General features: G+C 41.2%; 2 protein-coding genes across 4 annotated transcripts in view; both read left to right on the forward strand.

Annotated features, from left to right (window-relative positions):
• The window catches only part of rasl10a (RAS-like, family 10, member A), a 24,274-nt gene extending 17,497 nt beyond the window's left edge, over positions 1–6,777 (forward strand). For both annotated transcript variants that reach the window (XM_088412707.1, XM_088412619.1), the window contains 2 exons: positions 1,796–1,920; positions 4,950–6,777. In XM_088412707.1, coding sequence (XP_088268833.1) covers positions 1,796–1,920; positions 4,950–5,220 — 396 coding nt within the window. In that variant the 3' untranslated portion in view covers positions 5,221–6,777. The remainder of the gene's footprint in view (positions 1–1,795; positions 1,921–4,949) is intronic.
• Positions 6,778–9,277: 2,500 nt separating this feature from the next.
• The window catches only part of osbp2b (oxysterol binding protein 2b), a 45,769-nt gene continuing 31,069 nt past the window's right edge, over positions 9,278–23,977 (forward strand). The window contains exons 1-2 of one of the 2 annotated variants that reach the window (XM_088426058.1): positions 9,278–9,678; positions 16,848–17,056. In XM_088426058.1, coding sequence (XP_088282184.1) covers positions 9,452–9,678; positions 16,848–17,056 — 436 coding nt within the window. In that variant the 5' untranslated portion in view covers positions 9,278–9,451. The remainder of the gene's footprint in view (positions 9,679–16,847; positions 17,057–23,977) is intronic. The other variant, XM_088426066.1, reaches the window with a different exon arrangement.

Raw genomic sequence — 23,977 nt, forward strand, 5'->3', positions numbered from 1 at the left:
CCACAAGCTGACCGGCAGAGCCAAAACTGTTTCATAATTCCCCAAAAATATGATGAACCTCTGCATTTTTTTTCCAGGCCAGCATGTCAACAGTGGGTAATGAAGAGGCAAAATTCTTTTAGCAGTTACATCTTTAATTCAAACGGGTCCTGGCACCTTTCATATTTAATGATTCGGTCCGTGCCAATGAGTGGTAAAATTCCAGATAGATGAAAGGTGGCAGCCCAAGTTGATGGTGGTTGCAAGCTCTTAGTTAGTTCACACTCGCACCCGAGGTCATCTCCCCATCATGTGAAATGTTATCTCAAGGCTGAGTTGCTTTTCTCATTTCCCTTTTTGAAAGCACAGCGCTTGTAGGGCTTTCTTTCCATAGCCATCTTAAAGCACGACTACAAATGAAATTAGTTGGGAGCTAGCTGTGGGTTGCTGACAGTCTGATCAGGGCAACGCTATGAATATACCAGATATTCTTTGTTTCTTTTGAAATGAAATACATTTTGTACTACGGTAAAGACAAATGTAAAAACGCTTTACTGGTTGGGGCACACGACATAATTTTGGCCTTTAAACTTTGGAAAAATGTCCGTTTGCCGCTGTTTCCTTTCTTTGAAACAATTCTTACCTTTTGAATAACAACTGCCGCTTATTCAAATACTGTAGCCAAAGAAGTCGAATGATTCGATTTTCCAAAGGGAAATCAGTGAGGTTTGTCTTTTCTGTTATTGACCAAATGATAAGAAAATGTCGGATAGAGCCAAACCAAAAAGCTCAACACGACCGCTTTACTTGATTCTGTATTACTACTGTTCCACCTCATTTGTAGCTGCTACCCAGCACTTAACAGCAGACACTCGGCATGTTTTATGACTTTGCCTTGGGTCGTCCGTCTCTCAGAAGTGACTCTTCAGCGGCCCTGAGCCAAAGTCATTTGGAATAATTAAAGAAGCACATGCTGTTCAGCTTCCATTCCCCCATCCATTTTCTACACTGCTGATCCTCATTCGAATTGCGGGTACACTGGAGCCTATCCCAGCTGAATTTTGGGAGAGGGGCAGGGCGCGGGCAGGTCCTAAACTGGTCTCCAGCCAATCACAGACTGTCTTTTCCATTGCTATTAGTGATGGTGCGTACCGTACTGTATTTTTCCATTTTTCAATGAGCCAAACCAACGCAACTGTAAGCCACTGTTCATGATTAAGCACCACATTGCGTCCCCACACGGATTTTGAAGCATTCTGCAGACAGATTCATCATGAGCAACATATGACACTAGAAACTCTCTGGAGTATTTTTCAGCCAAATGAAATAATGCACTCTCGACAATGATGGGTCTTACATAAACACACTCGCAAACAAAGCTGATGTACAACACTGAAAATGATCTAGTTTGACACAAAAATGGTGTCATGATTACGATGCTTATCACCAACTACTAAAATATATATGAGAGTGATAAAACTACCTGCTGAGCTATATATTCTTGCACTATCAGTTTGAATGGCATTCAAGGGAAATTAGTTTTAATGAACTGCTGTACCCTGCACGTTTCACAAGCTTATAACGTAAATGACTTTTTATTTGGTTTATCTTGAAATGCACTCACCGTTTCAGCATTAAGTGCAATTTGCTCAAATGATCACAATTGTTGGTGCCCTGACGCCTTAAATGATGTAAACCATGCAAAACCATCTCTGTGTTGGATTAAAGGTTCAGACACACATTTCTATATATTGCACGCGTGTGCCGCGTATTCATCGAGGTTATTAAACATTACATGCACATGTGTGTCCTCCAGGAGTGGCTGGATTTGCGTTGCAGAGGCGTTCGCAACGCCAACGCCTACATCCTGGTTTACGACATCTGCTGCGTGGAGAGTTTTGAATATGTGAAGATGATCAGGCAGCAGATAGTAGAACACAGGTATGGTCAGCACCACACTCCCTCTGGCAAACTATCGTGCTAGTTTTGCCATATTATCGCATCATCTGGGAGATGGCATAGATTTTCATAGGCAAGGCCCCGACGTTTACAATAAACACCTTGGTGACAGCTGCAGCGGCAAGCTTTTTTACCCTCTTTTAATTCAGCACATTCCCCCAGCATCCTGACGGTTTGGTAATGACATGTGACTCATACATCGCCACATGTGAGAGGCTTCAAATGTGACGGGAGATTCAAAGATGACTTTTTAAGAATATCTCTGCTGGTAATGAGTCGCGGACGTGGCAAACTGACATCCTGAAATGAAGACAAGCCTTGGCAATTTGAATACATTTTTTAAAGGTGCAATGGCTGAGTTCACTTGTTTTGGATGGTGCTTCATGTCTACACTACTGGTTGACCCACCTTGAGCTCTGTATGTGTTGGTGTGAAGGTTTATGCCCTGCGTCACTCCATAAATCAAAGCTGGAAAAAATGCGCATGGTGAATGGATGCGGGTCAAAAGTGTCAATAACATTGCATTAAAGAGTAACTGGTGGTGATGGGGGTGGGGAGTTCTTATATTAAAACAATTCTGTTTCTTTAGATTGAAGCACAAAAGAACAGAATTGTTACGGTGAAGTTTGCTTTTGCTTAGCCCACTGGCATAAAGCCATATCGTCATACACGGCACAGCTTGTTCCCCTTGTAGATCTTCGTATACAGCCTGTGAAAAAGACAAAAGTGGTGTGATTACTGCAATGTGTTTTTCAAGTCTTATAAAATTTCATCTCAAGGTTGTAAAATTGTTCTGATGAAGTCTCTGAGTGCGTATTCCTGTGTGTTGAGCTAGCGTGCCATCTGTCCTGTCAGATGTGCTAATATGCCAGTCTTTGTCATAAATGAGGCACACTGTGACAAAGGGACGGCTTTATTAGGCCTCAAGAGAGGAACAGATAAGTTGTTTGAACTGCAGCTGTCTTTGGACCTTCATGCATTGCAACGTAACTAATAGAATATTACACACATTGTCATGTAAATTATTTCACATGTTTTCATTAAAAAAATATCAGGCCTGCCTGGCCTGCCCTAGTAATGCTGCCTACTGCAAAACAGGGAAAGAAAATAGCAACGGTGTGCCCAAGGAAAAAAATTATAGTGGTGCCTTGAAATTTGAATTAGATACATTTCATGCCTATGCTTTTAGCTCACAACATCTTTTCAAATCATCTTTCCCTATTGAAATAACTGTAAACCTCAAATCTGTTCCTCCATTGGGTTTTAATGAGGAAAATAGCATTCTACAATATTGTACATCAGAAAAGCATGACAACATTACAATTGAAGTTTGTGCGAGTGATGGGAAAAATGAAGCCTCATGAGCCAGTTATGATATTTTTTGCTCCTTTAGATCAGGGATCCCCAACCACTGTTCCACAGCCTGGGAGCAGTACATGGATCGACCGGTACCGAGCCACAACCAAAATAATGCATTATTTCCATTATTTATTATCAGTGTCTGAAAGATTTTTTAGATTGAAAACTGACCAGATTCTCCCTGGATTTGTTTTGGTCACGTCAGTGTCGAAATCTCACGCACAAAATAGCAAAATGATAAGAAACAGAAGTTCTTGTAAACTTTCTCTGGGAACGGGGGAAAAAGCCCAGTGAAGAGAAGGCTGAAGAGACGAGTTTTTCAACTTTGAAGAAAAACGACATTTTTAACAGGCAATACCAGGAGTCCTGCTTCAAGTAATGATTTATCTCGGTAAGAAATTCGAGTGCCACTTTCCAGCCACAAACAGGCAAGGAATAGATCTGTGATTTATTTCTTAACAAACCTGGTGAATCTAGCATGGCTGTGCACAAAGATCAACTGCTTAAGATAGCAAATGATGGCGGCCTTAAAAGTATCTTTCTAGATAGATAGAAAGCTAGATAGCCTTTATTTTTATTACACCTGCAGTACAAGGCAACAAAATTTGACTTAACAAGATTGAACCATTCAAGAAACGTGCAATTGACTGACAGGGTGAGACAGACGTCAAGGCTGGGGGGGGGGGGGGGGGGGGGGGGGGGGGTGACATGGGCCCGCCACCAGCGGCCAAGTGTGGCGCTTCCTTAAGCGGCAGTCATGTCACGCTGGTGACTTCAGGAACGACAGAGGTGTTGAGTAGTGACGGTCAATTTAGTGTCTGTGTTTGTGTAAGAGTGTCCTTTAGCTGATACAACAAGCATACTGTCCCAATTGGAAAGATGCTTTGCGACATCCTTTGCGTGGGGAGGGGTTTTCTGCAGTCACCACAAAAAACAACCACAACTAAAAAAAGACTTGATATAAGCAGTGTTGCAATGCATTATTTATTACTTATTGCTGTCATTTCAACATAATTAGTTACATTACAATATTACTGTGTATGAAATATAATGAATTACACTATTATTGCATTACTTTTATATTACTCTCACCACCATAAGTGGAAATATGGATTTGCCATTCTAAATGCAGCTCATTACGCTCATTACACATGCAGTGAAACGTTGGCTTAAGCCTAAACCCAGTACAAATCATTTAATATGTATATATGCGCGTGAAAGAGTAACCCAGAAAGAAAAAAAATCAATACCGATAATCTTTTGTCTGGTCACAGTTAGAATGAGAAAAAAATACCAAGAAAAGTAGAGAGGGTAATCTACAATAGTAATAATATATGCTTATAAGGACACTCTCCACCCCCACCCCCCCACCACCACCACACACACACTAATTAATGGTAACCACTCATTTGCCATTTTTGTTCACACTCCATATTGCTTGTAAGCAATGCTGCACAGTGTGGCGCGAGCACCCCCCCCCCCCCACCCCCCCCCCCCCCCCCCCCCCCCCCCCCCCCCCCCCCCCCAGAGCCCATGAGTTCCAATCCTCCAATCCACCCCCTCACACCTCAGAAGAAAGGCTGGCAAAAGCTGCAAATAGCTCATCTAGCACACACCCAGCACCCACGTGCTAACGCTTGTCACCTTTGCAGGGAAGGCAGCAGCAGCGAGGTGCCCATTCTGGTGGTGGGCAACAAAAGAGACCTGCAGCGGCAGCGCTTCATGCCTCGCAGGGCGGTGTCCGTTCTGGTCAAGAAGACGTGGAAGTGCGGCTACGTGGAATGCTCGGCCAAATTCAATTGGCACGTGGTGCTGCTCTTCAAGGAGCTGCTTGGCATCGCTGTGGCGCGGGGCCTGCGCCAGAATCACACCTCCATCCGCCTGCAAGGGGCGCTACAGAGGAACCGCTGCACCATCATGTGAGCCTCTCACCTCAGCAGGGCGGCAAAAGACTTCTTGATCTCAACGGCTGGAAACTAAATACCCTGTGGCCTCCTGCTTTACTGAGCTGATTTTACATAATGAGAATCATTAGAAGCTGCGCTGACACCATTCCATTCGTCGGTCATACGACCGCTTCCAAGTCTTAATCTGCGGTTGGCTTTTCGGGCATAGAAGTAAGAGGAGTCAACATATGACACCTCAGGCCTTGTAATGCATATACACTCACGTGTCTGACTCCTTACTTCTCTTAGTGAGGGTTGCGGCCTGATTTCTGGGAGGGTATTTTTGTGAGACTCAAAAAGAAAGAAGCGGCAATATCGGTTGTGTCTTCCTTTTGAATGTGTACTATTCAGTGAGAGGGAGGAGGTGACAACTGAACAAAGAAGATATTCAGCAGATCTTCTCAAAGCGATGAATTAGAATATTTGTATGACTCTAGATTCAATTAGGTGGCGTCCATTGTCCCAATTAAATGCCACGTATTCGTACTTGTCCATACTGCACAAAGGACGTTCGTTTAGGTGAAAGGTGTTGTGTAGTAATGCAGCGGAAAATGCTGCAGTCCCTTATCATGATGTACTGCTGGACCCCACACTTTACCTCACCCCTCTTCATTACCCCCCCGAACACACACAAGCTGAGTGTCTGTTATTGGTGAATACATTAACGCAAGGCAACGAAGGACCTGCAGGAGGTTGCAGAGCCACACTGGTACTGCAGGCACCGCATACGGGCTTTGTGTGTGGAAGTGCGCGTGAGAAGGGAGAAAACGGCATGCTTGATCGCTGACAATCAAGCAAGCAAAAGGATGGAACGAGCAAATGAGAAACGGATGCTGAGAGCCTTGTCTCAGAAGGGAGCAATAAAATTACACTCGACTGACACAGACATTGTATCGTATTGTATTTAAAACCAGTCAATTAAACCATCCACATTTAAAGGGATGCTGCAGCAATGACGCCAACCAAACACCACACAAGTGTGTCCCTGACAATGAAAACTAAAAGGGTTTTTTTCTCACCAGGCTCTTAACAGTACATGACAATTCGATGAGATTTACAGTTTGCAAAACGGCTGCACTGAATAGTAGAAGACTTGTATCTATGACGGATTTCTTGAATTGACTTGCATGCTATTGTTGGCACTGGATCCAACAGGTCAGGTTTTAATTGCACTGATGTGAAAATGTGATTGTGGGTTTTTTTTGTGTTTTTTGTAAACCATGGTTGTCTGACTGTGCTGTGAGTTGCGGAGTTGAGTGATTGTTTTACACGGGCATGTGGGAGCAAAAGCTCAAAATGTAGTGCAGAGCAGTCGGGCTAAATTGCTGGGTTCGTAGTTTTAATTTTCTATCTTAAATTTAAAAAGATGTAGCAGCAACTGCGTGTAGCATGAGTTCTCATCGGGTTGTCTGTGTGTTTCCGAATAAAAAGGGCTACAGTTTTTTTTTGTAACAAACTTGTTTTGTTATAATTGTTTTGTGATGTTTGACATGAATTAAATGCGTTTGGGAACAACAATTGCCATGTCAGTGCTTCGTCAAGGTTTGGAAATATTTTGGCAATACTGCCATCTAGTGTACATACTTTCATCCGCTCTTTTACTAAACAGGGTGTGAGCTATTGATTGTGTTGTATAAAACGTGACTGGATTGTAATAATTGCTCAGTATATCCACAATACTGTCCCAGCATGAGATTACATACGTATTTATCAGTATATAGCCCTCTTTCAGTGCCTTATATTGTTTTGAATACCATTTTTTACCAATCTTAAACGGTTTGACTGAAGTGAAAAATCACAAAAACAAAAAAACTAAGCAAATAAAAAAAGGTAGCCACAAAAACATATGACAAGAGAAGCACACAAGAAAAAATGAGCATGCAAGAAAATTGCACGCAATAAAAAGGAGCACACAAAGAAAAAAGGAGCACAGTTAATGAGAAGTTCATCTAAGTTAAGACTACATTACCCTTCAGTTAAAATAGTAGAGAGGTTTGACTAAAATGTGTGATGCAAACATCGCATGTAGAATGAAAGGTTATACAAACAAATTCATCTTCACATTCTCAAAAAGTTCACAATTTTGGTTTTTTAATGGCTGCCAGTTAACACCATATATTTGAGAGCCTATGACTGCTTCTGTTCTCGCTATAATGAGAGATTTGGTGCCAAAGTATAAATTTGGGGGGTCGGGGAATCTAGGAAAATGGGACTTCAAACCAGTTTTCCCCTTAATTGTGTACATGATCGCAGAATCTGTCTGCTAGTCCCTTCTAAACATATACATTCACCAAAAGCACGTTACTTGCATCAATGCTCAAATATGGTTCCATAAGGCTTACAGCTTAGTTTTTTTTCAGGCACCAATTGTCAGGTATGCTAGGCACGTATCAAAGGAAATACCCTAGTCTTTCAGAACACACAGCATGGCGCAAATTCCCAAACAAGAGCATTAAGGCTTGTGTCTGCACGGAAATAAGAATAAACCAGTTTCTATGCTTAAGCACGGCTACAGAGTGAACGAATGTATGAGACCAAGATGTAAAAGGAACTCTTCCAGAAAAGCATTAATAGAACGCCATAACTCATGTTCATGCTTCTCATGTCAATTTGCCCTGCAAACACATCAGAGCTTTCGTCATTAAAGAAACGATCTGAAAAACTACAATCATGTTAAAGGAAACTGTTGTTAACACTCAGGAAGTGAAGACTTGGAGTCTTGGGCAACACTTTGTAATTTTTTTTTTTTAGTTTTTGCAAGGGGGATACACCCTGAATTGGTAGCCTGCCAATCACAGGAAATAAACTTTCAACAAATGTTCATTTTGAAGCCTAAATGTTAAGTTTCAAGCCTGTTCCTTAGGGTTAATTTTAGACATTTTCGTGAAAATTAACCAACTAATAACCCCCCACTTATCCTTGATGTACACATGCACCTTTTTGTTATTCATGTTTGTAATAACCAGGAAATGCAAGGACATTTATTTTTCAGAGACTTTCTTTGTTCAGAGATACATGTCTTTTATCCATTTTCATCCGTATGAGTTCATATGTGTTCTTTAATTTATAAGTTCCATTATTTTACCTGCACTGTTAATGACTTAGTAGCACATTTTGCCATTTGCCAACGACATCACCTTTACGCAGGCAATCAGATAACAACCTGTTATGTCTCACCTTGTGAATGTCACATCATGCCCAACGCACCAAATAGAGCTCCATTTAAACCAAGAAGCCCATGAACTTTGGATTCCTGGTAGATGGGGTTCCTGCATGGTGCTATAGGTCCTATAGGTTCTTGAGTTTTTAACACCCAGCTACAGTGGTATATTATTCTGATGACACTGCTCCGCCACTACACACATCATGTACAGCACTCAGACCAGGGGTGTCAAACCCACTGCCCACGGGCCGTTTCTGGGCCTCAAATAGGTTTAATCCGGGATGAGAGATGATTTTGTAAAGCACAAAAACGAGCGGATTTTTTTTAATAAACGCAAAACTTCAAATATTTTGTGATTATTAGTAATGTGATTAATAGTGAAGATGTTCTTGTTTTATTTTGGACAATATTATAAAAAGAATAATACATTTGAAGTTGCTGTTTTAAAGTTAAACATATGTTTAACCGTGCTTGTATTTGTCCAGCCTACCCTGTACTTGGAAATAGATTTCCTCCATCTTGCTCGCAAGATGAAACGAGTTTGATTGAGACTCGGGTCATATTGACAAAAGTGACCCAAAAAAAATCTGCAAATTGAAAACTCACTCATTAAATGGTGCAACGCGGTGGTTTCGTTTCAACAGCGCATCTTTGTTCATCTTTGCCAGCTACGTATATTGACAGCACAAGCGTCTTTCCACTCCTTGTCAGTTGGTGTCCACTTGTGTCATTGTCTTGTGACATTTTTGTTCGCTGGTGCGCGATTGTGATATTTTCTCCCACGTAAAATATGCGTGTGTGTAAAGCAAAGGTTGGCAAAGTGCGCTCCGGTCCCCATGGGTTCTCGTCCCTCCTCCAGCGCCTAAAACCACCGACGGGCGTCATGTGAAAAGGAGGGCACTCGGCTCTCGCTCTCTCTCGCTCTTGCCGGACCTTCATCCGCCTCGCCCTTTCGTCGGCGCCGAACCAGGCGGGGCTTGTGTTGGCGGTGTCCCTGTCGCCACTGTCGCGGGCGGAAGCTGCGTGGCTTGCGGCCGAGCGGAGGATGAGTGAGCAAGGGAAGGGCTCGGCATCAGCTTCTGCCGCGGCCCCGTCAGCAACTGCAGCAGCGGCAGCAGCAGCAGCAACAGCAGCAGCAGCAGCAGCAGCAGCAGCAGCAGCAGCAGCAGGCTCGGATACTTACAAAGGTTGGCTTTTTAAATGGACCAACTACCTAAAAGGGTACCAGCGGAGATGGTTCGTCCTCAGCAACGGCCTGCTGTCTTATTACAGGTAAACCGACACAGACAACAGTTAACGGGCTCGGCGACAAATATCGGACGGGGAGTGGGTCGTATTGGCGTGAGTTGGACGTGCATCGCTACAGCTGGCTAGCAGGCTAACTGTCGGCTGTCAAGCAGCCAGCTGACAGCCACAACAACGTGGCCGTTTTGTTCCAAGTGACAGCTGGTTTCACGGTGGCGACGGCGCTTCACGCCCCCTGCCCTGCCGCTTCCCGAACTACGGCTAGTGCCACAAATGACACATTTGTGACACATAATAACCGCCGCGATCGTTGCGGTAACTATGTCCCTTAGCTCGCCCCGCTAGCTAGTCTCGGTCTTGATTAGACAAGATACATGGGAGAGACACATTTGTCAGCATATGGTCAGCCATTCATTTTTAATGGCCAAGTTTAATTGGTGCTTGTGACACTTCATCGTAACAATACGCTGTTCGTGTGCCATATCGAACACCTGTGGCTTGCAGGGCTCAAATGCCACAGGCAAATATACAGGGTGATTGAAAAGTCATTCCCTTTTCTATCATAATTACTTATTTATACATATTTTCTAATAAGGTGGCAGGCGGTCCGCCACGCTCATGAAGAGTCAAAATAATGGATATTGGAATATTTGTTGTAATGTTTTACTGAACTTTGTTGTGTGTTCCACCATGATGCATGACAATGACTCCTATGTTGGAGAGCTATTATTTGAGTGCAACGTGGTGGAGGACCAATTAAGGAAGACATACTCAAGTTGACCTGGTAAGAATTGTCATGCAAAACTCAACTCTACAGGATCTGTGGCTGATATCCAAGAGACTGGGCATGTTGTTGTTGGGCCTGACATCCGGCCACTTTTGTAAGCTTTTACATTTCAACCAAATGAATCGATCTAAAAAAAAAAAAAGAAACTAAAACAAAACAAGACTACAGTATAGATTTCACTTAACTATTTTTCCATCAGGGAACATACACAAAAAATTTAGAATCACACATAAATTCAAATTTATTCCAAAAGAAGTCTAAGGAAGAGATTTCCGACGGTTGGGTGAAGGACTTGCTCTTCTCCCTAGCTGGCTCTCATTCATCAATGAATGAACGATAAACATTCAGGTTATAGTTGTTGTTGAAGAGCGTGCCGCACGAGTGCTTTGAGGATTTTTAGGGTTTGAATAGCCCATTTCATAACTCTTAAGATTAGAGAAACAGTCCAACCGGCTTTATTGCATCAGCACTCTATCCTAGGATGCCTCCTTGTATGCCGGCCTCAGGTGCGTGTTATTTGACCCAAAGGTATGGCTATCGGAGTCCGCGGTGAAAGCAGAGCCGCCTGCTGCCACTGGCCTCTATTAATAGTCCATTATGTTGTTAGGCCATCGCCATCACGGCGTGACATCTGAGCACAGACTCGTTGTTATCTCATCCTCTGTTGGAGCCCACTGTCTTCCCCACCTTTTTTTAAATGTTCTTTTGATTTTGGGAGAGTAACAACGTTTTCGGCACAAGCGTTGATGAACAGCAGACTTCAACGCACATTCGTTACCGCCAGTCGATGTTTGCTAATGATGCCCTTCAAAAAGCCTTGTATTTTGTACAGTATGTATATAATGTACCTGTATTACGATACCAGTCAACAGCTTGGAAGCACCCTTGTAATTCCTGTGAATTTATGTCATTAACATTATGAAGACATGATGGATTTATTTGATAAACAAAATTGAATAGTGAGGTATTTGCATTTTTCCAAAGAAGATACCCTAACAGCTTTGCACATCTTGGTATTTTCTCATTTAGCTTTCTGATGTGGATGATGCCCATACAAATGGGCATTATCAAGCGTTATCGTAATACTCGTTGCTTTAATTTCTTGATCTCCAAATGTTCTAATACTGTTTGTAATGCAGTTACTACTAGTTTTTTTCTTTCTTATGGCAAATTATGGTTAATTACCCTCAAAAATGGTCATTATTTGGGGGTTTGAACAGATGAATGGCCTTTCAATTGATTTCAATGTTGGGGAAACAAATATACTTTTTGTTACGGCGGGACGAGGGAGGACCCAAGAGCACGCACGCACTGGTAAGGGCAATGGCAGAGTGTTTATTGAACAGAAGGTGCGGGTAGTCGTGGGAGCTGACGGGAGCGTGGCACAGACGTCTGGGGGGTTCTGGAGTCGGGAGAGCTGGGGTTTGGCTGGGAGTCGGGCAAAGGGAGCGAGACGGGAGGGGGGCTCGGGCATACAGGTAAAGACGGCAGGCTAGCGGGTGGTCAGAGGCAGGCAAGGTCGAAATACCAAGGATCCAGTCAATTCGGCAGGCAATCGGGAGGTCAAGGGCGAACAGGGTCGGACAACAGGCAGGCTGGCAGGAGGAATTGCTGGAAAGCTCGGCGTAGCGCATAGAGACGATCTGGCGGGTTGTGGAGGGAAGTGACCGGGCTTTATACTGAGCGGGTAAATGGTTGCAGGTGTTGGTGTTCGAGGCTGATTAGAAGGAGGGCTGAGCGGGTGTGGTGAAGCTGGAAGTGAGGTGGCTGAAATGGTGGACTGTGACAACTTTTAAGTCAAGGTACAATTACTGTAAGGTTATTTCAACCAAGAAAAAATCTATTTGAACAAATTGGCATGTTAAGTTGAAGGTTAGGGTTAGATATTGGTTATTCATTGTATTTATTTGATGACTCAACATCAACTTTAGATTTTTTTTTTTTATTTATGTTTTCCCATAGTACGGACATAAAGGGGGACCTCCAATTTGATTTAATTTCAACATTTTTTTTAACAAGTCTCCTTTCCAAAGTCAATCTATCATAATCACCACCATTACCACTACCAACCTTTATTAAATAAACATGAAGTGACGGTGAATTGACAGCAGCAGGTCTCTTCGCATTTGGCCTCCTTTGATTGTTCTTCATGCTCGTGCTTCATTGGTTGTAAGTCGTTAGCTCTTTGTTTTTGTATTAGTCCATTTTAGGTGAATTTTTAGTTTGTGTGCCAGATTTTTGACCCGATTCAAATCTTTTTTTTTTTAAACACTGGTACCATCTGGGCACTCTTTTTTGTTACAACAAATTTGGTCATCCGATCCATCACCCTTGGGGTGGGAATAATTCACCTCTCTTCTTTTATTATGCACCTCACCCTATATGGGTGCTTAACAGATGGTTAATTTGTAGAAGTAGAACAAATTGAGCAAGAGCTAGAAACATTTGAACTCTTTTGTAAATCTGTAATGCTTTTATGATTTTTACCTTTGACTTTAGTGGGGGCAATATATATATTATGATCAGTTGACAAAGATGCAAATTTATCAGCCTCTTGGGATGCTATGCTCAGTATTATTTTGCATTCTTTTTTAACTGTCAGATTTTATTTGACATAAATTAACTGTGGTGGTGGATAGATCTTGGAGTAATAAGAGGTCTCGAGCGACCTGTGAGATCTCTTGAAATCCTGTCACTGTGAAAGTAATGTTTAACTCCTTAACTTGTCGCTGAGAAAGCGAAATGCACCGACGCAGCATAATCAATGCCACGACTGCCAGGCTCAGCACCTGCCTCTGTTAAATTGTAATGACTTTGACTGAGATGCACCATTTCACTTGTTGACTTCACAGGGTGAGGATGGCTTTTTTTTTTTTCAGCAGCCATGTCCTCTTGATGCCTTTTCACCCAAATGTCCTTCTTACAGAGGTTTTCATATTTCATTCCATTATCAATTTTCTAATTCGCTTTTGCTTCTAGTTTTAATGCTCTCGGCTCTTCTTACACGCCTCTTAAATGAGCTCTGGCTGGCTGCTTTGAAGAAGATTACAGAGCATTAAATGGCTAAATGCTACTTCATCTGCCATATCACTGAATCTGTTCTGGTCTTTCATGGAAGAGAAGGCCCGCCACACTCACCTCTTAGAAGAAGGTGGGGTTGGGTCAGTACTGTTAACCGTTGTGCGTTATTTTGTCCAACCCTTTGATCTTGTCATCATACATCAAAGGGAAAGCATTGAAAGAAGACACAAAGGAGGCGAAATTTCACACTAAATATCATTATCATCATTTACATTATAAAACAGTTTTATTGCAAAAAAAATATATAATGCATTATTTGTTACAACAACAAACATTTACCTTGCTAAATTAAAATAAATATGTAAATAAAATCAAAACAAACCTTCAGTGATCAAAACCGGTTTGCTCACCAATAAAGGTCCACATTATTTTTTTTCTGATTGAACACATCCAATTTAACCGAAATATGGGCACTTAATATAAAATAAGTATAAATCTATAGCACAACAATATTTTGAAAAATGCCATCCTTTACCTACTGCCTTATCCAGACTTGGGTCGTTGGGGCAGCGGTTTCAACAGGGAAGCCCAGACTTCCCTTTACCCCGGTCACCTCGTTCAGCTCCTTCGCAAGGAGCCCCAGGCGTTCTCAGGCCGGATGAGAGACATAATCTCTCCAGCGTGGCCTGGGTCGGCGCGTCCTGGGTCGTCCAAGCCAATCCCGACCAAAGTTCGAGATCTTCAGAATAGTCACCCTCGCTTTACAAATTCAAGCTCTGGGTGCGTGAAACCTTGGCTCCATGGCCGAACCGGATCTGAACCACCATCGTTATCCTTACCACTAACTAGTACAAGACATGCTCATGTAATTACTATAGCGTTTTCTTTCTTAGTCTTTGCCCTTTTTCTTTTTAATGACGATATACTGAGACTGTGTGTTCACAAAGTTTGTCTGGGATGTCGCAAAGTTAAAGAAAGCTTTTTGACTATTTTTTTTTTTTTTTTTTACTTTGCTATCTTATTATGCCTCTGTCATCATCAGCAATTTTCTGGTACTCTTAAATTGTATTGTGCAACTCAACACAACAAAGTTATCCAAACTCTCCAGCTGGGTGTTGTGTCATTTCCTCATCTTGTCCCTTTACGCACTGTGTCATCATGCCCTGCTATTCACCAGCTCTTGTCCTTGCTACATGCTCCAGATTGAATCTGTTTTATGAGAACCTGCAGACAGCTTTTTCCAATGGGCTCAACTTCCCACGTCATCTCCTTGTACTCCAACTTTTTTGCGCTGTTTAGCACAAGCACTGCGCACCCGAGCTGGAAAACGAGACTTCGCTAGTGTCCCCGCTCGTGGCCTTGTCCGCACGACTGAATGTGTTACTTGTTTAGCCGGTAAAAGCTGTTTGCTAAATTCACCAGACCATCATGAGGTGGCAGCCACCTTGTCAATGTCAAATGTGACTGGAGTTGCTGTCAAGCTTAGTGCTTTGAGAGGCAGCTGCTGGTGGCAGTTAGGCCTCACTCTGGAATTACTGAATGGGTGTTAGCACCCCCAAACCACATGACTCGATGCTTCTAAATGCCTGTTTTTCAACCAAAGGATAATCATATGAGAGTTTTATCGTCTCGCTTCAAACAACCGTTCAACATGTGATGCCGCAATTTAGTTCCGGATGTTCGTTAATAAAACCTGCCATAGACTGCTTCTTTTAAAATGACATTGTTTCCAACCATTACCCGTAACTAAGCATGCTAACCAACAAAGCCAGTCACAAGGGGGATTTTTACAAACTAGACAGTAGACATGATACATTCTAGTATAACGGTTTGTCTAACGTCGGAAACATTTTCTACAGTTGTACCCTCAGTTGTACCCTCTGCAAACAAGGATTCGGTTAATTTACAGAATTTACCTATTCTAGAATCAGTTTTTTTTTTCTTTAACTGACCAAAATCATTGCTTGGTTATGAATGCTTCTATGAGCTCCATGTTGGGGTGTTAACTGTTCAAAGTTTGAAATCAAAACTGTTTCCACTTGTTTATTTCCGCCAGTAAGAATTTTTATTTTCAGTTTGTATTCTGCCCTTCCTGAATGTGCTGTTGAGTTCAGCAAATACATGCTTTTCTACATAAATGAGAGGCAAAGTGTTCTCGTTTCAAGTATTCTTCATTTGTCAATTATGTTCATCAAACACGCTTTCAACACAACCATACGGTCATTATCAACTGCCTATCAGAAGTCTACTTGGTGAATGGTAACATATCATTGGGCCTGCAGTTCTTTGTAAGTTTTTCCTGATTCTTTTGTGACCTCCTGGATGAGTCGTTGTGGCACTTGGAGTAATCTTCGTTGGTCGAGCCCTTCTGGCAAGGTTTGCCACTGTTCCCAGTTTTCTCCATTTGTGAAAAATGGTTCCGGTTTGCTGGAGCCCCACAGCCTTGGAATTGGCAGTATAACCTTTTCCATAATGATCAATTTCACATTTTTTTTCGAATTTCTCCTGAAATTTCTTTGGATCGTAGCAGGGTGCATTTGTTTTTTACATTTTATGGTCTACTTCACTTTATTTACTGTAAGCGCTTTCTTGATTCAACAAAGGAGGTGGCAGTAGAAAAACTGTGGTTAGTCGCAGTCGCTGTATGATTTAACAAGAGGGGCCATCTCCTGGGTGTGTCTCTGTGTGATTTTAAAGTTGGTTTGAGGAAATGAACCCTGTGCGAGTGACAGAATGCAAAAAATCCAAAACACGGATCTCAGGAAGGGGCAAATACTTCATTACAGTACTGTGTCGCATGATTATCATGATCAGGCTCTGGTGTGCAAACAAGAAGTGGCAGAACTAAACGTGTAATATACAGCTTATGCGTGAAACAAGTTCAGTTTTTATCTTTGTGGGTGTGGCTATGTGTGCTTACAAAGCCAAGGAGGAGGAGCATTGATTAGCCTGGGCTGTTACTGAAAGAGTCTTCTCTTGTGTGTACATGTGCACTTCTCGGTGCATTTTTTTTCTGTGTCAAATCATCTTTAAGAGTTTGAAATTCAATGACATTTTTTGTGCAACCATAGTTTTTGGCATATACTCTTAATATAGGCAAAATTTATGGGGCGGGTGTTAGGAGAGCGTTTGTTAGTTACAGTTTGAGTCGCTGGTTGTGGTCCCCTTCTTTACTTTCATTGTTGCTTTGCTTTTCATTCCCTCTCGATGCTGTTGTTTTGAAATCACCATTACCACAATGTTTTTCTTTGTTTGCACTGTTATCCCCCCCACATCAGAGAAGACAATGGAATTGTTTTCTAGACTTTCATGGCCAGCCAAGTTGCAAAGCCTGCGCAAAATATTGGTTGTGCTGACTTGATTCTGCATGAACTTTTTATTTTTGCAGGACACAGGCGGAAATGGCACACACATGTCGAGGGACAATCAACCTGGCCACTGCTCACATTGACACAGAAGACGCCTGCAATATAGTCCTGAGCAGTAGTGGCCGCACATACCACCTGAAAGCTAGTACTGAAGTGGAACGGCAGCGATGGATCACTGCCCTTGAGTTGGCTAAAGCTAAAGCTATCCGCATGATGAATGACCAATCTGGTAAGTAAATGTTGGAGGCTAGTCGATATAATTGAAGCATCTGTAAAATTCTGAACTTCAGAAGCTTTATCATTGTACTGGTGGTACTCCCTCACAACAGCTTGGCTCCACCCCGTGTGGTCGCAATTGAATTGCACTTGATTTGGGCCTTGCGATTACAATCAAACAACTTTTCAGACCCCCCTGCAGGGTGGTTCTAAAATGTACGCACTGAGCAATGCTGTGACTTCACTGTCATCTGATTGGCCAAAAGACGTAGACGTTTCTTTAAGTGATGCGGCCAGTCACATTCCACTTTTACTTACATAGAGTATGTACAGTACACATTAGGTCGAAACCGAAAATAAGAAACGCTTGGCCAAAAAAAATGAAACAGCAAAAAAAAAAAAAAAAAAATTACAGGTACACCTAATCATTCTTTCCACATTGCCCAACAACTTTGTTTCCGGATTGTGAGTGTTCTGCGATCTGAAGTGGAAGTTGGGCAGAGCTCTTTTCTCAACCTGATGAAATGTTTGACAGGAGTTACCTACAAGGTGATGACCCATCTCTTTTTTCTGTGTTTTAGACAGGCGCTGTCGTGTTCTGTTACTATTTGTTGTAAGTTGGTGTCGTGTTTTTTTTTCTGTTTTTGGAGTTGTGTTTTATTTTCAACTTGTGGGTTTTTGGTTCAAGTGTCATGTTCTTGTTTTGTTCCCCTTGTCTCTGTGTTTGGTACATCTCTAGTACCCATATTACATCTTTACAACAATACTTAACACTGTTTGCAATATCTTATGTACAACTGAATGATAGAAGCATGTGGTTAAAAAAAAGAGTAAATGGTGTGATTGTTTGCTCTCCATTCACCTGAATGAGAGGTCTCCTGGTCTCTCAAGGGAGGGCGAGGTGCATCCTATGGAAGCCTGTGGTCTCGACCATGATGAATATGTGCTCTGGCAACTGGCTAAAAGTTCTAGACACATGCCAGGCTAGGGCAATGTGCAGCTAAGCCATTCTTAAACCTGTGATGGAAAGACAGCTTTTCTTAAATGATATCTGGGCAGCTTGAGCGCAAGCAAAAATGCATGCAGTAGTGTGCTCTAAATTATTATACCACTTGCAAATGGATTCACAAAGGTCACAAATTATCAGGAGTTCACAATGACCCAATAAAAGCAAGTAAGATTTCAACATTTCTTCACAACTAGTTATTTCTTCTAGTGTTGCAATCTTATGAACAGTAAGTAGGGCTTTAGTAATTTTGAGTGCAACTGCAGCAACGTGTTATTTATTATGAAGCATTTGTGTTTGAGTAGACTTTGTAGACTTATGTCAACATAGTTAGAGATGATAGACTTTTGTCTACATTCTGATATTCTTTGCGCTTCGATGTCTGAAATTCAACAGAGGTAATGTTTCTTTTCACGCCCTGGTTTTCTTCACACCATTGGCATTCCAGCGTGAGCCAGGAGAGGGCAGCCAAGCATTCTCGTTGCTTTTGGATAACAAAGCAGTGGACCCGGTTGCATGACAACAGAGTATTGTCCTCTCCAAGGGCATGCATGCTTGGCTGGTGTTGATGGTCAGAGGCTGTGGGAAAAGCAGTGGGAGAAAGGCAGACCTTTTCTTCTCCTTTTCGTTCTGGCTGTTTCCCAAAGCTTCTTTGTCACTAAGAGGAAGCTGATAGACCGAGTGAAGCTAAATATTCCTCTGCCCTCCATTTGAAAGTCAGATCACCAAATATAGACTGGCAATGCAGTAACACGGATGGGCTTTGCCTCTCGGGACAAGCAGACTTTAAAGAACCTTTATATGTGTATTTTGTTTAAATTGTCACTTGAAAAATGACAAGTAATCTTCCAAAGCTGGACGAAAGGAAATTTATTGTCAATAAGATTATTCTAAAAATGGTTAGAATATAAACGAAGTATCTCTTAAGTATCCACAGCGGGTGACTGTTTTTAGCGCTTATCAGAATCAGGCATTCAACACGCTCAGAGCGAGCATCCCATTCCTCACTGTTGAGCAAACAAACCTCAGTTGACAAGGTACCTTTGTTCATCAACCTCCGCCTTTCTACCAGGAACAAAGGCCTGCTATTGATCCTCGGGTTGAAAAGATTTTTCAAATTGTGTGTCTGAATGCACTTCTAACACATTTTGCTTTTAAGGGACTTTGTATCCTTTAAAAAAAATCTTAAGGTTGGAAAAGCATTCACATCACTGTTCAATAGCTCGTCAACCTTCTACACTGCACTCATTTTATACTTGGAAGTCCATTTTTTTTAAGCGATGTCGAGAGCTCCCCAACACAATTTTGTGTTTAGTTCAGCAGATGGCACTGTTTGATCAGTCGGAACCTTCTCTGCATCACTGCTACCACATAAGGAAGTTACATGATAAATGAGTGTTGTATTCAGAAATGGTTCGCTTAGTTTAAATGCTTTTCAACTAAGAACAGTCATACTTAAGAGTAATATTACATACTACATACTACTTAAAGACAGAATAAGTGATTCTGTTTTCAGCGAAAAAAAAATATGTTCTGAGTGACTGAGTCAAATAAACATAAATCTAAATTGCAAATTCAAACGGCGCCCAATATCACATTAAAACAATTCTGCCACGATATATGCATGGTCATCAATGAACTTTTTCTGCTCATGAACGTGGAACGGCCCATTAGGTTCACCAGGCAGGGAAGATTATAATTATTCATACAGTTCAGTAATTTGATCATATTGAACTTGGACAGATGCCTTCATCCACATTTTCAGCAATGCTGGCATCTTGTACCGGACTCAAAAACAACACAAGATCTGCTGACATTTGCCTTTGTTTTCATTACTGTGCATGCATTTTGGGTTGTTTTCTTGCTCTCCCTTTAGAATGCACACAAATTGCATTCTTTTTAGGCTGACACTTATGTATGACATACAGTAGCTGTTATATTTAAAATTCCACTCATCCATTTCTTATAACAGCTTACCCTGACACAGGTCGCAGGTGAGTTAGTGCTATGTGTTGCCATGTTGCACTTAAAAGGAGTCCCTTTGCTTCTGTGTAGGACCATTGTGTGTGAACATGTAACTGCCTGCCTCTTTTTGATCGGTGCAACGGAGTCAAACGTCCATGATAGTTACACTGGATTGTTATAACAGAATTATGTGACACATTCTCTATGACGAAAAAATATAGATCAAACAAGCAATAATATACGTCGATAAAAATATTAGTGAGCTGAATGAAGCTCGATATCACTTTAAAGGTAGCATTTCTTAATAAAGGTACTAAAGGTAGATAGTATGTTGCATGAAATGTCTTCTGAGTGCAATGTATCCTCATTCTCAGGCATTATTACTCAACACTTCTCACATTTACTGTATATTAACCCTTAGTTTACATAAAACCAACCAGCTTTCAATTAGATGTACCAACTATATAATTTCATGTTTGCATTTAGAGGTCTGCATAGGTTATGGGATTAAGCTATTAGATATTTGACTGACAAGAATTCTTTTTCTGTTCCTAAGGTATTCAGAATTTCTTTTCCATCTCCACATTAGTGTAGCTTAGTGTAGACGATCTCTCCGTGGTCCTGAATCCTTTCCAAGATGTAGAAAGCTCAGAAACATGCTCCTCTCGCTTTTTTTTTTTGCTTGCCTTTTTCCACTATTCAACCCCTCCTTCCCTTTCCCAACATCACACCCTCCATTCCCACCCCCACATTCTCTCCGGTACTCGCTCTTCTTCTTTCGCCTTAGTACTCTGTCTGGCTTTCCTGCCTCCTCCTGGTACCCTTGTCTCTCTTCATGAGCCCACCACTCTGTTTTTCTGGTGCTTTTGGAGAGGCTTTTTTTTTTTTTTAGTATCTTTTGAATAGAAAGAGTCGCTTTACTCTTGTAAGTATATGATTCATCTTTCCTTGTCGTCACCCTTTGCATGTTTTGTGTGTGTAATTTGTATGTACAGTACAGGAGCTGCAATCAATCCTATAAGTTGCTAGATGGATCCATCCCTTCTCTCTTGCGCTACTAATAATTTAGCATGATTTTTCTTCCCTTGTGATAAAGCAAGTGATTTTAAAATGATTTTGATTTATTTGAATAACAAACCTGGGTCGACATATACCGTAAATATACTATACTAAGGAAAACTATACTTACCTTGTTTAATGTGCCTAATCAATTTGCAGCTGCCCTATTTACATATTTGCTCAAGGATCGGTCATGCACTCTGTCCTATTTTCTGCAGTTTTGTGAGCAATGATGTTCCAAGACTGCCACATTGTTTGTCTTGGATGTCGGCGGTCTCATTTGGAGGTTGATTTGCTTAATCATCTATAGTGACAGTTCCTGACGTTAAGCGTCAATATTACTTTCATGTCAAACATGGTGGCCAGATTTAACTAGCTTGTCAAAGCATTCATTAACACATTGGGTTTGTATCTTAGCAGATTTTTTCTTAGAAACGTTTTGCTAATTGTAGGATCGAGGAATAATGCACATAAATTTTGATTAACTTGTCATTTTTAAGATCCATAATTTTTAAATAAGCTAAAAGGTGAATTTGACGGTATGTGCAAATGGCAGAATGTTGGATGGGCAGTTAACAAGCATTATTAACTACCGGTACTTAATTTTAACTTTTTTTTTTTTGCAAGTTATGGACAATCTGTACTAGGGCTGCATGATTATATCTAAAATAATAATCACGATTATTTTGGTCAATATTGAAATCATGACTGTTTATCATGTTTGGTCAAACATGTCTATTTATTGCACTTTTAAACAGGCAATATACAAACAAGGTTTCAATGCTTGATACTTAAAAATAATAGGATTAAACTAAAATGAATAAATGATCATTAAAACACATTTTCCCAAATTATGGCAAAAACTTTGCACACAGGGCAACACAGCTACCTTTGCACACCAATGAAAAAAATGAAGCCTACTTTGAACCAAGCACATACTACAACAACAGGCCAGTAACAACACCTACAACAGACTTAAAGTTTTTTTTTGCAAGAAAAAACAGTACAAAAGTACCAGAATCACTCAAAGTGAATATGGCGTTAGCAGTCAAAATGTCGTTTTTGGTCATTCCAAACCAAATCAATTCCAATTTTTGCTAATCGGATTTTCCAAAATGGGTTTCATTTGATAGGTAGCAAGTATACGGTATTAGGAATCAGGTGAGAAACTCAAGGACATTTTACTCTGTTGCTCATGTGAGGCTGCTAAAAGTACCAGAATCGCTCGAATTGAGTATGGACTTTGCAGTCAAAATGTCATTTTCGGTCATTTCAAACGGAATTCTTTCCAATTTTTTGCCATACAGATTTTTTAAAATGGGAATCACGCCGGCACGCGTTTTGCAGCACTTTATACTCGGTGCGGCTTTTCTCCAAAGTCAGCCGATAGGCTCCCATACTGGTGGAGTTTACAGTGATCCGAAATTCTTCTTCTTTTTTTTATTAACTGACTCCTCATCTCTCTACCTTGTGCCTGCTCTTCAGGAGTTATTTACGGAATTTAGGTCACGGTAGTCCTTTTCAGCCGAATCGTAAAAGTATTTGTAACTTCCATAATTGTATTTTTTTGCAGATGACGTTAGCATGCCTCAGTGGTAAAGTGATCATCCCTAACTGGAAGGGACGTTGTGAGATTGATTCCCAGTCCTGGTGACCATGTTTAAGTGTGTTTCAACAAGACACACGCCTCCAATTTACTCACAGTGGACTGGGCATCATCCTCCATTGGTGTATAAATGAGTGAACGTGGGCTTTTTATAAGCACTTTGAACACCATCTGTTGTAGACCGCTGTAAAAGTACAATCCGATTAGTATAGTTGATCAGCTTTTTTTGAAGAATTTTTGAGGGTTTCAAAATATCCGCCCTACAGCCCATGCACTGCAATGGCCGTCAGTTAAAGTACATACAGATTTTTGTGATTTTGATCCCTCAGGATTAGCGGTGTTTCAACGTTATTATTTTGCCTCTTTTATCTAAGCTGCTCTGTTCTATATGTAGGACTGTAGAATAATATTCTTTAGCGAAACAACATGGACAACCCCAGAAGCCCTAAAGTACAAGACGAGGGCTTCTATTTGGGCAAAATGGACAAAAAATACAGTTACATGTAACATGTAAACGTAGCAACCTGTAAAGTGGGCTAGGAAGATGTCTGTGAGATTTGTCATGAATTTTAGTAAAATACTGTTCTTGATGGACAGACCATGCAATAGATAATAATGGCAAAGAAATAAATGTGGGGAGGACATTATTCAGTCCTTTCTTGTCTGTTGCGTAATATTTCTAGTACATTCCTCCGGCTTACCCGAGTGTTAATTCAGCTGAGTTTAAACAAATTAACATCATAAAATGTCCTCCATTTCTTTCGCAATTATAGCTGTCATGAACCCTTTCAAATGAACTCAAGGGTCTCTCAGTTGACACATGATTCGATCCCTTATGTAGTGATATAAGTATTTGCCTCTGATTTCATCAAGTTAATTTAGCTATGTTGGTTCCAGTTTGCACAGGAAGCAATTTAAGATCGTGGTTGTGCCTTTCAGTTTCTTTTTTTTTTTTTTTTTTTTGGTGGACTCCAGACATCTCAGTGATGGTGAGAAAGCACAGAGTGGAACCTAGTCTTTCTCTCTCTCTTTTTTATTGCATGGATCAATACCATACATCCATCTTTGTCTCCTATAATTGGCTGAGGTGAATAGCAAAAACTTTGAAAATGTCAGCTTCTGTTCTGAACTAAAAGAGGTTAGTCTCTTGAACTAAGCCGTTTGTCTGGATTTAATGAGCTCAGTACTTTCTCTCTCAGGCTGTAAGAATTGTTTGTATTCCTGCATCTTAATGCAGTAAGTGGCTTAATGAGACAGTTGGCTCTCCGTTTAGTTTGTCTTCAGGATCGTCTGGCTTT

Source organism: Hippichthys cyanospilos, chromosome 1, assembly GCF_059441005.1.
Source record: "Hippichthys cyanospilos isolate Australia breed blue-spotted pipefish chromosome 1, RoL_Hcya_1.0, whole genome shotgun sequence".
NCBI classification, from domain to species: Eukaryota; Metazoa; Chordata; class Actinopteri; order Syngnathiformes; family Syngnathidae; genus Hippichthys; species Hippichthys cyanospilos.